Consider the following 15,453-nt stretch of genomic DNA (forward strand, 5'->3'; position numbering starts at 1 on the left):
ATAAGAAATGGTTAAAGGTGCTGTAAGTGGTATTTCTTTTTTTATATAAAATAATAGCTTACATTCCGTCAATCACTGATGGTATTTGGTCAATAACATGGGTCCCTCCGCTCTGCAGTAAAAAGAAAATACTTTTTCTGGTATCCTGTTCCCACCTTATCCAATCAGGAGAGAACTCTAAAAACTAGTTTTAAGCAAATATGTTCTTGAAAATTTGGCTTTGCAAGAAAGTATTTTCAGTTTACTGCAGAGTGGGGGGACTGAGACCCATATTACTGACCAGACACTATCTGTAACTGAGGGGTACAATTCCCTGACTGTATTAATAAGTATGGTATCATTAAACCACTACTGTCTTATGTACATTACTACTGGCCATACAGTACACAGGTATATGATATGAACACCTCCACAATGACACGGTTCCACAACAATATTGGTTAGAATAATATTTATTATAGCAACGGTAGGTTACAGAATGATAACTATGAATTGCGCTTGTAAGGCGAAGAATGTGTGTGAGTAAGTCAAGAGCGTAAGTCCATTATAATAGTACGCAGGAGATAATAAATACCACCTGTATCAATAGGAATTATATCTATGGTACACTAGTAGGGCAGCGGGAGATACTAGTAGGGTCCCTCCGGTTGTAGGCCAGCAGGGGGAGGAAATGTTCGAATGCAAACTCTGGATCAACGGCCAATCAATAAGCTCCAGCTACGGGAGTCGGTACATTACTCCCTTGATCGGCAGACGAAAGCAGCAGCTGTAATCCAAGTATGCGTGCAGCATAGGTGAAAGCCGGCCAGCCTCTCCCAGAGACGGGCTCGAGTGATGTTCCTCACGGGTAAATCCCACACAGTAGTGGGTGTAGACGATTCTCCTCCGCTCCAACAGCCACAGGACCAAAGCAATAATCCAGCTGGAAAGGGCTCTGCATTCACCGGTGTAGATTCTCCGGTGCGTGGTACTTCACATTAACTAGGTCGAACTTGACGTTATTCCACTAAGCTCTGACACTTTTACTGTCCTATTCGCACGCGGTTATAAGTGATCTATTTAGATGCACGGTTGCTCACTTCACTTGGTTGTTGACTCGTGATGAAGGCTTTACGTTTGAGGGTAACACGTTTCTAGGTTAACTTGACTTTAGGCTAAGTGCTGCTGTATCCACCTGCGACGTATTTATACGTACAGTGAATAATCTAGTACCAGCCTTATTCCTGTCTCGTATTCTTGCGCAGAACCGGGCATGTCCAGGCAAGCCTTGGCGGTGACCTTGAACTAGACCTTGGGGGTATGGCAGTGGCGCCTAGTGGATCGCTATCCAATAGGAGAACGAAATATTATGGTCTGTACTAGGTAAAGGGATATTCCGTGTATATGTACAAAGAATACACAAGGGATATCAGACGATATACAAATACTATGCAATATATATCAAGTAATAAATATATATATTCGGTTTAATCTGATCCTTCGTAACACTATCTGTGATGGCTGTTGGAATGTAGAGCTATTTAATTTATGTTAACACTTTGATTGCCAGGCAGCAGGGGGCACTGTGGGCCGTCAGTGCCAGCGTACTATTCAATGGGGAGAATGGCGTGTTTGCAGTGCTAAAAACTATATTAAATATTATAGCTATGGATCTAATAACGTTTTCGATTTGTCATTGAGTTTCTTCCAGTCAACATGCAAAAAACAATTGTTCTCATCCGTACGTTTCCATTTTATACCGTGGTGGATATGAGTATAGTTTGAGGGATTCTTTGAGTAATCCCAGGAAAATACGTGAAAACTGCATTTTATTGGAATTCAGTAAACGCGTTGCCATTCCTCGCTTATTATCTTTCACCGTGCACGCATGAAAGGGGGCTTGGAGTGGCGCCCCCATCTGTGCCGTGATGTGACCAGCGGTACACAACACACACGCACTACACAGGCCATTCCAAATATTGATCGCGGCCGTCTTTCCAACTTATCAATCAAAGCGCATGAATCCACGGTGATCCAGTGTCTCAACCGCTCCCCCTGCCCAAGAAGGAAAACCCGGACCGGACTTCTTAGATCGATGCACAGCCGAAGCCAGAGGGATTCCAATGATGGGCAATACCGGCCGCAAGGCGGTAGGCGCCGGTATTGACAGTCTGCGATCTCAGACATTCAGTACAGCATGCACAAGTAGGGATGGGAATTGATCAGATTTTATCGATACGATTCCATTATCGATTCTGCTTATCGATCTGATTCTTTGTCGATTCCCTTATCGATTCCTGATACGTTAAATAAATTGGAAATGCAACAGAACTAAGCTGGTTAGAATAACAATATGCAACTTGACATTTCTGATTGTCATTTATCATTTATTGTTGAGCCCCCATGTCAGAAAAATACAAAAACTGTAAAAAATTCATTAACTATACACTTAAATAAAATAATGTATTTGAGAACTAATTTAATCTATTGAACTGTAGTTGCATTCAACAGGTCGTTATTGCAAAAGAGAATTTGTTTACAATAACATACCTGTATAAATAAAGGCCAGCTCAGTGTTCTCTCTCTGTCTCTCTCTGCAATGAGCATGGCTATTTAGCTAGCTAGCGGCTAACGTTACTTTACCATGTAAATTAATGACTAGGATGCAAAGTACTTCCAGTTTTCACTGCACACACAAAACGGTCGCAATATCGAGCCCTTTAGGTTTTCCTAGTCAAGGAATCAAATAGTCTGCTATGGCTGAATGCGTGGCGCTACCGTTATTGTTTTTAAATGCGCAAATGTCGGAAAAACATGGCATCGATAAGAGGAATCGATAGTCACAGAGGCATGCGATTCCAGGAATCTGACAATTAGGAACCGGTTCCCAATCGATTCCGATTCTCGATTCCCATCCCTATGCACAAGGTGCCTCGATGGATTATGAATGGCAATAGCGAATAAAAGAAATAACGAAACAGAAAAGTAGATCTACGTGAACGGCACTCAACCGCTGGGCCACAGAAATGTAGATCTACGTGAACGGCGACCAAAGGGATAACAAAGAAATACACTTACCACTTGAGAAGGAAATCTATACCTGCCACATTGAAACTTTGCATGCGAGAGGAACAAGATAGTTTGACATTTAGCAAAGCTTCCGTTATTTACTGAAGCGTCAAAATGTTCGGCCCTTGTTGAGACAAATGTTTACATTATGTTTTGCATAGTTTTCTCTCCTTACAGCTCTCCCTCGGTCTGAATTACCTGTAGAAATATTTGGAATTGTTGGAGGACCAATACAAAATGGTTTCTAATGAAACCTTGTTTAATCCTCGCATTTTACATAGTTATTGCCTTCCCTTGTCTTTTCAGAGTGAAATTCAAGGATCCTCAGTTTAAAGACGACTTTGTGTTCAAGGCTATTGTCCTTGCCGGGGCCAAGTAAGTAAATTGTGTTTGCTGCTGTATAATTTGCAGTAATTATGATCCATCAAGTATGTACATCAACTATTGAAATTGCACTTATATATTATCTACATGCACTGATCAAACAAAATCGTAACCTTTTGGTCACCACACAACAGGATAAGAATGTATATGTACTACGTCTACAGCGTAACCGGTTTTTGATTTTGCTTGTTCCGTTGTTCTCTTTAGGACCCCCACCAAAGTACTCAAACCTGGAGATTGGGAAAGGGGGAACCGTGGAGGAGGCCGTGGAGGAGGCCGTGGAGGAGGTGGAGGTTGGAGGCCCCAGCTGGGGTTCAACTCCAACAGACAGCAAGCCCACCTGGACCAGTCCGGCTTCAGGGCTCTGGGGTATGTTTCTGCTGTATGCGCTACTGCCTCCGGCTGCTGAGCAATATGCTCTAGACTCGCAGCCAAATCATCTCCTATCCCTCAAACGGTTTCCATTAAATACCCATGCTTGATTATGGTCTAAGCTCTTTACTCCACACCCTTGTATTATCATTAAGAAATGTGAATAATTGAGCATCTGGCTGTTGACTATAGCATGTTTGGGGATTTAATTATGCATGGTTGTGTAGAAACGCAATGCATTCCTATTTCTGTCAACCAAGTCCATAATTCAGTACTTCAGGCAGTTATTTGCCTTGATGGGGCCAAACAGGCAGGTGCTAAGAGACTGGCAAAGAAACGTTGTTTTCGAAAAAGGATTTCCTTTTTGCGATGAGTCTGTGTATTGAAATTGTGCTTCAGCTAGAATTTCTTGGAAGTTAATGAAGTTTTGTAGCTAGAATATGTTTCTCGATAGAATGTTTCTCGATGTGTTTATATTTAGACTTTAGGCCAATGTGACGACACTAGTAACTTGAAACGTTGCTGTTGTATTTCAGTCACAGCACGAACACAGGCGGACAGTACAGCAATGCCCCTCCCCCGAGCAACTACAGCCAAGGAAACTACCGTCCTCCACGCAGGGACAGCCAGCCTTCACGTAAGAGAACGCATGTTTCCTGGGAGGACATAAACACCCACTCTATGCATCAGGTTTCTTTGTACTGGAATTGTACTAAAATATAGTTTATTGATAAAAAAAAATAAAAATTGTCTACAATCTGCAGATGACTGCTCATTACACATCGAGTGGGACAACTATTAAAAAAAAATCAGGAATAGTACATTCTTTGCTTACCCGCTTCCCTTGGCTTGCTGTATTTTATTTATAACTTTTATTTTTTTTTATGCATACCCAGCTGCCAAATTGTGCCTTTCAAGATACCATAATTGTGTTACACAATTAAATGGGGCCCTTTTGTTCACTGCATAGGGGGATTTGAATGGCTAACCACATATGGAGAGAAAATGTCTCTTTCCCAGCACCTAATCATGGGCTCCTGTCTGCCCCTGGCCTCAGACCCATGGTCCTCCGACAGCAGTTCTCCAATTTGACTTTGATGTGCCAATTTGCAAGTTGATGAATAATCTCATCTGGTTCCTGATGGCTTGTGGGGGAGTTGAGGCTATTCTGGTGGCACTTGATGCAAATAAGGGTTTTTGGCTCCTCTGGATTGCAGTAGCACCTCCCTTGGCCTCTGCTGTTCATTCCTAATGGTAAACTTGCCAATTAGCAGTCTAGGAGGTTTTTTCCTTCCCTTTTCTGTTGGTAGGATTTTCTCATTTTCATTAAAGAAAATCAAGGGTAACGTTTCAGCTAGCGTGTCTGTAATTGTGCACCTACTTATCTGTGAAATGTAACCTTGCATCAGGTGATTTCTAATATACGGGCACAAGTACTTGGAAGACGTAAGTGCTGTATTGGACATGGATACCTAATGTGAATTAAGCTGATTTTGTGTTTTATCTACTTAAATGTTGTCGTCTTTGTCTTGAGTGGCAGCACATCTGCGTTATAGTTGGCCTCCAGTTATTTGGACGACCCCCCCCCCCATCTAAAAAAAATATAACGATTTTCAAGAACTTGACCAATGGATGACGTGGAAATGTATTATCTCCGATCAAAAGTCTCGAGTAATCCACACGATAGGCGTCATGTGGATGAAACATAACATTGCCAGGGTTAGGAATGTGATTAACCAGACAAGTAGGCCTAATTCTGCAACAGGAGCCCCAAATGCATGCTTTTGTGCAGATAACACTTTCTCAGGGACAATCCACTAGTTGGGCAGTAATCACCCAAGGCTTTGCCCGGGTGGGCCTTTGTGTTGGGGGGAGGTCCTGGGTCCCCCTGTTTGCTGATTAGTGTGCCGGGGGACTAGGGGTGGTAATGAGACTTTTTTGAGTGGGTCTGCAGGACACACGGGCCCCTGATAAAAGCATCACAGAGGATCCCATTTGATTGGGTGTGTGTTATATAGTCTGAAGAGGATGGAAACCAAAGTTAACTTCCCCTTTGACGACGCCACTACCTCCCGCTGAGATGTGTCATCACACCGGCTCTCAAACAGGCTGCAGGGTTTTGTTCAACATAATCAGAACAGCTGGTGTGTAAAAACAAACTGGGGAGACTGCTGGCGGCCATTATTGCCTTGACATTATAGTGACACCATATTTTAACTTGTATGGTGACTTTAACTTGTATATAAAACTCATTATGATGGAAACTTGGGGATTTGAATATAAATTGTCTATAATATCTCTTCCCCCCCCCCCCCCCACACACACACAGTGAAATAAGAGTTCAGTTGTATCTTTGCTGTAATAAAGTATCAAGGAATATGGCTAAAGATGTAATGTGGCTGGCATTGCGATAATCCTTGAGCTAATACGGTGAATGCTGTTTATTTTAAGGATTTAAAGTGTAATCCTTTGTTTCCTTTTGTCTCGCACAGACCAGAGCTCTAGAGTTTTAGATCATTGTTAATTAAGGAGATTGACAGGTGTCTACTTGTAATTCTTTCTTTTGAATGATTACTGGTGATCAGGAAAGAAGACACAGAATGTAATGGAGTTATAATTGGGGTCCAACTGGGTGGTCTTTCTTTAAACGTGTTGGTTGAGGAGATCATGGCAAAAGCTAATGATACTAACGGTCCGACTAGTCGCTCACTTGCTGCTACTTTGTAATAGAATGTTTCCCCACCTAACATCCCCTCAGCCATTTCCATAAAATACATTTAAAATCTCTTCAATTTCATGCTTTGAGAACACTGGCCTTAAGGTTCAAAGTGTTCCTGGCAAGCTAAACAAACTATATCCATGATCCTATTGCTATGAAATGTTTTTTTTACACTAGCTCCAAGCCAGATTTGTAAATGATTTTTTTTTTATAATTTTTTTACCCTGGGTTATTTTCATCGTCCCCTTCACCCTGCCCTGCACTCTCCTCTCTATCTGAAACACTTTCTAGGCCTGCCCCTATAAACAAACAAGTCCGAGTCTTGCAGCTGGTCATTCCCTTGGCAACAGTGGATCTGGAAGAAGCCGTTTTTTTTTTTTAAGTGTGGCTTTGTGAATGGTTTGTGGCAATGGAACCAGGGTACTTGAGTCATCTACAATGCTGCCCGCTGAAGGCTTATTTCATTTTCTGAACAGAGAAATGCAAATGCAGCACATTTCTGTCTTTTCCCCTTCCACTCCTACTGTGAATTTTAGGTTTTTGAAAGGGCTTAATTTGATCATGGCAGCTGATTAGTTCTGTATCCGATAGAAATTAATAGTTGGTTTTAATATTGGGGTTAAGACTGAAATTAATTGGGTTAATAATTGGCATCCAGAATGTCAAATACTTTCAGTATTCCAATTTAAAGTACATACCCAAAAGTCATAGCTGGTGACACATTTTATGTTTCTGCTTCTTTGATGTAGAGACCATAGTACATTAGTATATCCTCCCTAACACTTGCGGTTGTAATTCTATTTTTCAATTCTTCAAGATTCTCTTATAGAATTCTACCCGTCTATAGCTGTCGATTGCCAGTAGCCATTGTACAGTCATCATTAGTATCTTAAGTTCTCAAAATTGGAGTTCAGCAGAACCACTTCTGAAAATGTCTATTGTTACCAACAGATTCTAGGCAGCAGAGTTTGCTAGGGGCACCTCCCCCATTCAACCCTCCACAATTTCCAAGGTGAGTTGACCGCTTTGTCCGCCTTATATCTGCATGGGGTTTATCTTCACTTTACTTGGAACTGGGATATTAGTTGACAACTGCGTATTCTGTTTTGTTCAGTAAGTATTTCTTGTATATCTTATATCTGTATTTGACTTACACATAATAGGGTTATTTATCAACATTTCTGTATAGTAAAAGGTTGAAAGTTTATTAAATGACACAATTAACTTAAAACACAATATATGCATGCCGTTTCCAAGGACTCGTAGTCTGAATTTTAAGTGGAAATTAGTTTTAATGGTATTTAAAAATCTCTTTTACGATGTGTATTTTGCTTGATAGCTGACGCCCGTTGAAAGGTGGGACAACTGAATCAACATGTTGAGGTTTTGAACATGCTGGAGTTGTTGGTCACCGTACAAACTTGCATGCAAGGCTTTTTTTTATAATTCTTTTAAGATTTATAAATAAATGAGCCTATTGCCTGCACCGTCGAGTGCTATAGCTTTTGAATTAAGATTTTTGGGTGCGCTAAAACAATTTCTCTTGAGGAGGTTTGTGGAACTTAATGAGGCATCACTAATGCTGTTCAAGCCGTATAATTTCTGCGCCGTGGCCAGTGTCCGTCTGCACAGACCAGCTATTGATTCTGGCTCCAGACCTCTTGAGGGACTAATCATCAGGTTCTTTGGTTCAACTTTTCAGGCCGCTCAGGCCCATTGTGGCGGCGTGTCACCTTAGGTCAGTAGTTATTAGTGGCGGCTGAAAACAATTTCTTTAACTACTTTTTTCTGACCGGACCAAATTAAATGCATAAGGAACTTTGGAGGAGGGATTATGGATTCCACTGCTTTGCTAAGTCTGGCATTGGCAGGAATGTGACATGTTTCAATAATTAGGGATGGGCTTGTTCCTATCCTTCCTCCTCCATTGTTGCGCATAAGATCAGACTTAATATAGTGGGGTTTGCCGATGGATGGACACATTGTTGAGCAGCAGAACATGGAGGGTCACATTGTGTCTGTTATATGCTCGCCTCACAAGGCAATGTGGTTTCCTCATTTCAGGGATGAAGGCAATTCAAGCCACATGTAAATATGGTTTATTTCATAAGCATGCACTCTTTTCTTACCTTAACAAAGTCATGTTATATGGCATGACTATATTATCCCTTAAGGATTCAGTCTCACTCAGTTCTGCAATTTCAATTCAGTCACTGCATCAATGGAAATTAAACGGGTCTTTTCCCCTCTTGATTTGCCAGTCTGACATACATGACTGTGATTACAAAAAATATTCTTAATTCATGGAATGATTGAAGAAAAGAGAGAAATTGTCAAACTTTTCATATTTTAGGGAAACTTTTTTATTACATTTTTTTTGGGGGGGGTGGGGGGTCATATACTAACTTCAGGCAGTTGAAAATAAATTTGAAGACGTGTTGTATATTTGGTTATGATGTATAGCCTAGACTTCTAAAAGCTAAACTGTGGATTGTGTGACTACAGGCAGCAGCAGCAGCAGTATGGAGGCCAAGGCTGGGACCGTTCCATGCAGTCCCAGGGATCTGCCTACCAACAGAACATGAACCGTGGAGGGGGAGCAGGAGCAGGCAACTACCAGCAGCAGTATGACAACCGCAGAGATGACAGGACCGACCGCCGAGATAATAGGGGGCAACAGCAGGTATACTGCTTTTTTTTTTATTACTGAGCACCTGGACTACTTCATGAAATAAAGAAAGTTGTGAGACATGGTATACAGTAGATTGTATGCATATTATTTTGTCTTACTTTCACTGTTGTATGTGTCTTATTGCAACCTTCATTAGTACCTTTTGGTTTTTTACTAATGTATATAATTTGAATAGAATACTGAAAACTGTAACTCAAAATACAAAATATCTTTTGAAAAGTGACCTTTTTTCCATGGTTTGCAGGGATCATACAACACTGGGCGGACTTATCCAATGCCACCACCTGCACGGAGATATGACTGGAATTAAGTTCCAAGAGATGGGACTTTTGGGCAATTGGTTTTGGGTTTTTTTTTTCTTCTTTTTTTTTGATCGAGGGGTGGGGGGGGGGGGGGGGGGGCACATTTTCTAGATATTTACTTGTCATGTGAAAACATTTTGTTTTGGCGGGTGGTTGACGTCTTTTTCAAGATATTTACTTGTTCAATGAATTTTATTTTTATTCTACTTAAATAAAATTCCTGTGCTTGATATAAAAGAAAATTGTTCAATTATGTGCTTGATTTTTTTAAGATTGTGACCTGTTGTAAAACTTGAGTGAGTCAAAGAAAATGTGTTTGTTAATTTAAAGAAATGTGTCCAAATCTGATCTTAAATGTTCATTAGCAATCTATGTTTAATATGCGATAACCCTTGTTGTGGAAATTGGCATTGTATGCCTTTTTGAAGCATCTCCATGTCGGCAGGCAAATTATTAAAGTAACAAGTCTTTTTTAGAAAATGGCTTGAATTTCATGTGTGTGTCGGTGTGATTGGTGTTTGGTCAAAAACAAATCCTTGACATCTTTTTTGTATAATGTCATGTTAAATTGCAGGTCTCAATTAACACTTATTGATGTTATACGAAGGTCCACTTTTTTTAATTCTATTGATTAATTGATGGTATGGGTTGAAATCCCACTGTTGCATCTCTCTACCCCAATTTTGTTTATCTTAATGTGGCTGACCTACTCCAAAGATCATAGCCTATACATTTTATAAGCTGGAAATATACTATTGTAAAGTCAGGCATAAATGCTTAAAAATATCAATGGATCTTCTATTAAAAACATGTTGAAAGTTGTTAGTTAAGGTTATTGCTAAATATCTCAAACCACAAACGTGCACTAGATAAAAATACATTTATTTCAATGTGTGAAAATGTCAGTTTTAACGGATTTATTTGATAATTTGCCTTTAGTAGAAGGATACATATTTAATTATCTTTCAGGATAAATTAGTTATGCTTATTTGTTGAAATGGGGATATTGCTTTATATGCATGCATCGTTTGCATCTATATTACTAGACTTAGAATAGGGCTTATGTAATCATAATGAATTGAAGTCAGGTTAATTGGAAAATGGACATTTAAGAAATTACGGATTCGATCCAAATAAACATACAATAATTTAATGGCAAGTATAACTAATTATTTCAATTGGTATCCTCATTTCTGAAATCAATATACGCTAAATGTTCACACAGGCCTACATTTGATTATGGTTTGTTTCTTATATGCAGCAGCAATGACTGTTTTGCAATTTACAAAATAAACTCTTAATACTTAATTTGAGGAAAAACAAATCTCATGAAATGTTGGCAATACAGTTCAGGATCTACAATGGCCTATCTTGCAGTTATAATTACGTTGTCTATACCCACAGAAAACTCAAGCGTTTTCGTTCTCCATCAGCAGAGATCGAAGTTATAGGTCTAAGCATAAACATTTTAAAATGTGCAACATGGCATCAAAACTATTAGTAATTTCTGGCGCCTTTAATGTCTTCTCACCAACGACCTCTGTGCGCTCATTGTTTGTTCTGTTGAAATCCACTTGACCTTGCTTCGGTGGGGTAGGGGTGTATCCAATTCAGCTACTCCTACCAAGTCCTGCCATAAAGTAAGTTGGAGCTTATCATATTATTAGTGTACTCGATAAGGGCTGCATCTGTCGGAGCCATATGTATCTGGCTGTGTAGTAAAGGGGGACTGGGAGACATATCGTCCAGTTCTTCAGCCGAGGATAGCTGGTTCTGATGACTGACCCCTCCATTCGATACAGTCATCACATCATTTGAGCTGGTTTGCTGTTGCACCTGCTGCTGATCTCTAGACGTCGATGTGTTGGACTCGTTCTGACAGGCCTTGCCGTCTTTGGAGAGACTTGACGCGGCCAGGCGCCTCGGAGACAGTCCGCACACGGTGCCGGCCTCATGCTGTAGCTGCTGCGTGGCTTTGTCCTTCGCCTGTCGTTTCATTTTATACCGGTGGTTCTGAAACCAGATCTTGACCTGTGTTGGTGTGAGGTGAATCATGCTCGCCAAATGTTCTCTTTCGGGCGCCGAGAGGTATTTCTGCTGCTTGAAGCGTCTCTCCAGCTCGTACACCTGCGCCTGGGAGAACAGCACGCGTCGCTTTCTCCTGGGCGCAGCGTGTAAGTTCACCATGGACTTGCTGCCGTCCATCCCTGCCAGAGTCCCCATCCCAGCCATGTTCACTCCAGCAGAAGCCCCCATGAATCTAGAAACTGAAAAGACAAAAGTTCAATTGAAAAGAAGGAAGTCTTTAATTGGCATGCAGATTAAAAGATAAACATGTAGCCAAATGGGTTCAACAGCCGTGCGTAAAAGGAATGTTGGTAGTGTGATGCTGCAAGGTTGAATTGCTATTGTAAACTCATTTCCATGTGAACAACACTTATTTGAACTTACTTGTAGGATAGCGGGGTTCTGGGTTGGCGCTGTACCAGGTAGCGCCGTTCCTCACCGTGTCCTGGTATGACGGCAGGTCTCCGATGCTCCCGTTGCAGTATCCTCCCATGGCACCGGAGAACTGAGAGACGCCGTGTGGCGCCATGTGATAGTTGGCTGCTACCGCCGTGCTGTGACCCAAGGAGTGTTGCTGCATACTCTGCTGCGACGCATGGGTTTGTCGGTACGCGCCCAGCGGAGAAGCGAGGTTCCCCGTGTTGTCCATCATGCTGCCGAACTTCCTGTAGCTCTCTTCTATCGGGCTCAAAATATCTGTCACTGAGAACGGCGTTGAGTGCTTGGGGCTCAAGGACATGGTTCAGCCCGCAGGTGAGTCTGCTGAGTCTGGCCGTGATGCTGTCTCCCTCCCTCCCTCGCTATAGCAGGACACCTGGGTGAGAGTACTTGTGGTCCGTCTGAGATCTCCTTGGAGAAGGAGACGAGCTATAGTTGCCCTTATCTTGAGTTCACTCTGCCAGGCGCCAGGTTTACGACAAACACGAGGGGCGGAGCAATGAACCAAACGCGCCAACAATGGCCATTGACATTTTTTACCAGGCTAATTGGAGAAAATGTTACTTTTTCCAAAGCTAAGCAAAATGTAATTTGTGGAAATGCCAGATTATTTTTGAATATTGATTTGTAACTTTGCCTTTTTTTTTCTTTTTTTTTATACAGGTTTTATCATTCCCAGCAGCTTGACTTTGTCTTTACATGTTAATTTATAGCAATGCCTGGCAAGGCAGACATGGCTATTATAAATAATGTGTTAATGAAATGCTTATTTTTTGTGTCAATTTAATTTCTTTTAACCTGCAATTACGCACGGGTTGCCAGAAGCCCAGTTGATGGTTATACGGAATTATTGCCTTTTGATATCCTTTTTATAATGGGCTATACGACTTAACATTCCATTCCATAACTATAATTTGGTATGTTTAAATACTGGACAATATTGGACAGACCGCAATCAATTTGCAAGCACATAGGTGTTAACACATAGGGCACGCACAATTATATAGTTTCACAATCGGAACATAAATTATTGCCAACTAGCCTATATGTTGGGCTGTTGATATTATCACAGTGGTATACATTTGCTTTAAAATAGAATATGCATATTATGTTTTTTTTGTGTCATGCTTTGTATTTCTTTGTTATTGCTAAATTGTTTTATTCAGGACAAACTAGAAAGGTATACGTCCATTGCATATAGGAGGGAAATGCCATAGGCCTATGTATTTATTTATATGTATTTGTTTGATTCTTTATTCGCTATGCCACCTGTGCTGTGCCAACAGTATATGCAAACACGAAATCCTCGAGGCTGGACTTTTACTCCGAGCTATGGCTCGCGGCACACAGACACTCGTCACAGGCGGACGAGGAACAGGGGAGCTATTCAACATAGTGTGACGAAACGGCCTTGGTTCATAAAAACTTGGATTTATGTGGACGTTTAAAATACTTTCGCAAAGATATTTCTCTTCGTGAGAATGGCCTCGCTCTTTGCGTGCAGGTAATGTTTATTTAACAACAATTAATTTACTTGTTTCTGTTTATCTTTGGATTAGTTGATAATTAGTCTAGTTACAGTTATTTTAGGAGACGGATTGTCTCACCATGCCTTCAGTTCAAACTGAATAGCCTTCAGCAAAAAAATAAAATAATAATAATAATCCCCAGGTAATTTAATTATTCTGCTGGACTAGTTTGGTAAATATCCAATAGTCTATAGCCCAAGTTGCGGCTAAATAATCGTGTCGTTATTTTAAACAGACCTACCCAATTGTAATTTGTATGCAATAACAGCACTAAAGAACCTGCACATAGCCCGCCTTTTTATTGTGCTGACAGGTAGCGTGTTGAAGTTAGGCCATTTGCTTGCTTTTGTTGTTGATGTGAACTATAATATAGTTGTCTATTAAATCGAAAGTTGAAGATTTGATTTAACCTAATAAATAAATAAATGTAATTTGTGAAAACAACAACGGTTTACGTTATCGATATGAATATGTCCCATTGAAGACCCACTACATCGCCACCACTGGCTCAATAACATAAGAGAGATTTGGAGAGGTCAGTGAGGGGTTCGCACGTTTATAGGAAGGGCCCGGGTCTTGAACTGCCCCATGCTAATGCGCAAGAGGTGTAAGTGATGTAAATGATGCAACGTGATCTTGTGCTGCAGTTAAATTCAATGAACTCGACTTGCATCCAGAGTGACAAATAAAGTGCTCTCCTCTTTGAAAGTGGGAATATATAGACTCGAATGACTCCTATACTTTCTAACACAAGCCTTTTTAAATAGTGATGATAATAATATTAACGATAATAACAACAATAACAATACATTATTATTATTGTTATTGTTATTATCAACACCCCTCCAGGTTAGATGCTAACCTAATTTTGTTGTACTCTGTATACTTGTTGCAATGACAATTAATCTAATCTAATCTTAAAAAATATATTCTGCAGGCTCAGCTAATGAGGTTGCCCGGCCTATATGGTTCTTGGACCGCATGCAGCCACTAAATCCGTTTTCCAACCTTGTTTGGTCAATGTCTCTTGGATTAAAGTTTTATGACCTGCCAGTTAAATCCACCAGCACCACAATCTTTGGCCTGATATCAGACAGAATTGTCAACTCGGTGGAGTGGGCGGATTTAAAAGTCTGGACCCAGGCAACAAAAATTCACTTGACTATAGCCTAATATATATACTATAGCTAGCTACAAACCTATATATTATACAAGAGCAAACGTGACAATTATTTAAAAATGAAAGGCCTTTCAAATTCCATTTGCCCATTTCTCATGTGTCTTAAAGGTTTAGTTTAGTTTAGTTTAGTTTAGTTTAGTTTAGTTTAGTTTAGTACTATCCATATACTATTACCATTGTAGCAGCAGGTCTACTCTACCTGGGGATCCACAAAAAAAATAAAATAAAAAATATCACAGTAATACAGACATGACATAAAGGCTTAGAGGCACAATTGGTTTCTTTGTTGGTGTAATAGCTTTGTTGTAGGATATTTTAAGAGAGAGGGGAAGAATACAGTTTACTGTCAAGTGTCAACCCAAAAATATACAATAGTCTGTTATAGCAACCGCAGGCTAAGCATTGGAATAGGAATTTCCAGGACTTCACATTTGAATGTCACAAATGCCACTGTTCATAATTCCAAAATCTAATTCTAAGAGGGGGGCATACCTCAGAGGGTTAAGTCAAGTGACTAAAATCTGTAGGCCTACACTTGGGTTATACACTTGGACTCTGGGTTATGAAGGTCTATAGTTTTCTGGCACAACCCCTTGTTAAGATATGAGTATCACATGGTGCCTATATGAAAACAGCTGAAAATATAATAAGGTAACTTGTCCAGTAAAATAGTTTGTTAATTAATGAAATTTTGATATTTTTTATACCCTATTGCTCAACAT

General features: G+C 40.4%; 2 protein-coding genes across 3 annotated transcripts in view; one reads left to right on the forward strand and one right to left on the reverse strand.

Annotated features, from left to right (window-relative positions):
• The window catches only part of xrn2 (5'-3' exoribonuclease 2), a 66,532-nt gene extending 56,934 nt beyond the window's left edge, over nucleotides 1–9,598 (forward strand). For both annotated transcript variants that reach the window (XM_084314658.1, XM_084314659.1), the window contains 6 exons: nucleotides 3,355–3,423; nucleotides 3,640–3,801; nucleotides 4,341–4,441; nucleotides 7,475–7,535; nucleotides 9,029–9,206; nucleotides 9,460–9,598. In XM_084314658.1, coding sequence (XP_084170784.1) covers nucleotides 3,355–3,423; nucleotides 3,640–3,801; nucleotides 4,341–4,441; nucleotides 7,475–7,535; nucleotides 9,029–9,206; nucleotides 9,460–9,525 — 637 coding nt within the window. In that variant the 3' untranslated portion in view covers nucleotides 9,526–9,598. The remainder of the gene's footprint in view (nucleotides 1–3,354; nucleotides 3,424–3,639; nucleotides 3,802–4,340; nucleotides 4,442–7,474; nucleotides 7,536–9,028; nucleotides 9,207–9,459) is intronic.
• A 1,539-nt stretch (nucleotides 9,599–11,137) lies between these two features.
• Nucleotides 11,138–12,323, reverse strand: nkx2.4b (NK2 homeobox 4b; the record flags this gene model as incomplete). The annotated part of the gene is made up of 2 exons (XM_084314501.1): nucleotides 11,138–11,784; nucleotides 11,969–12,323. The coding sequence occupies 2 exons, from the start codon at nucleotides 12,321–12,323 to the stop codon at nucleotides 11,138–11,140; spliced, it is 1,002 nt and encodes a 333-aa protein (XP_084170627.1).
• Between the last annotated feature and the right edge of the window lie 3,130 nt (nucleotides 12,324–15,453).

Source organism: Notolepis coatsorum (assembly GCF_963971535.1).
Source record: "Notolepis coatsorum genome assembly, chromosome: 5".
Classification (NCBI taxonomy): Eukaryota; Metazoa; Chordata; class Actinopteri; order Aulopiformes; family Paralepididae; genus Notolepis; species Notolepis coatsorum.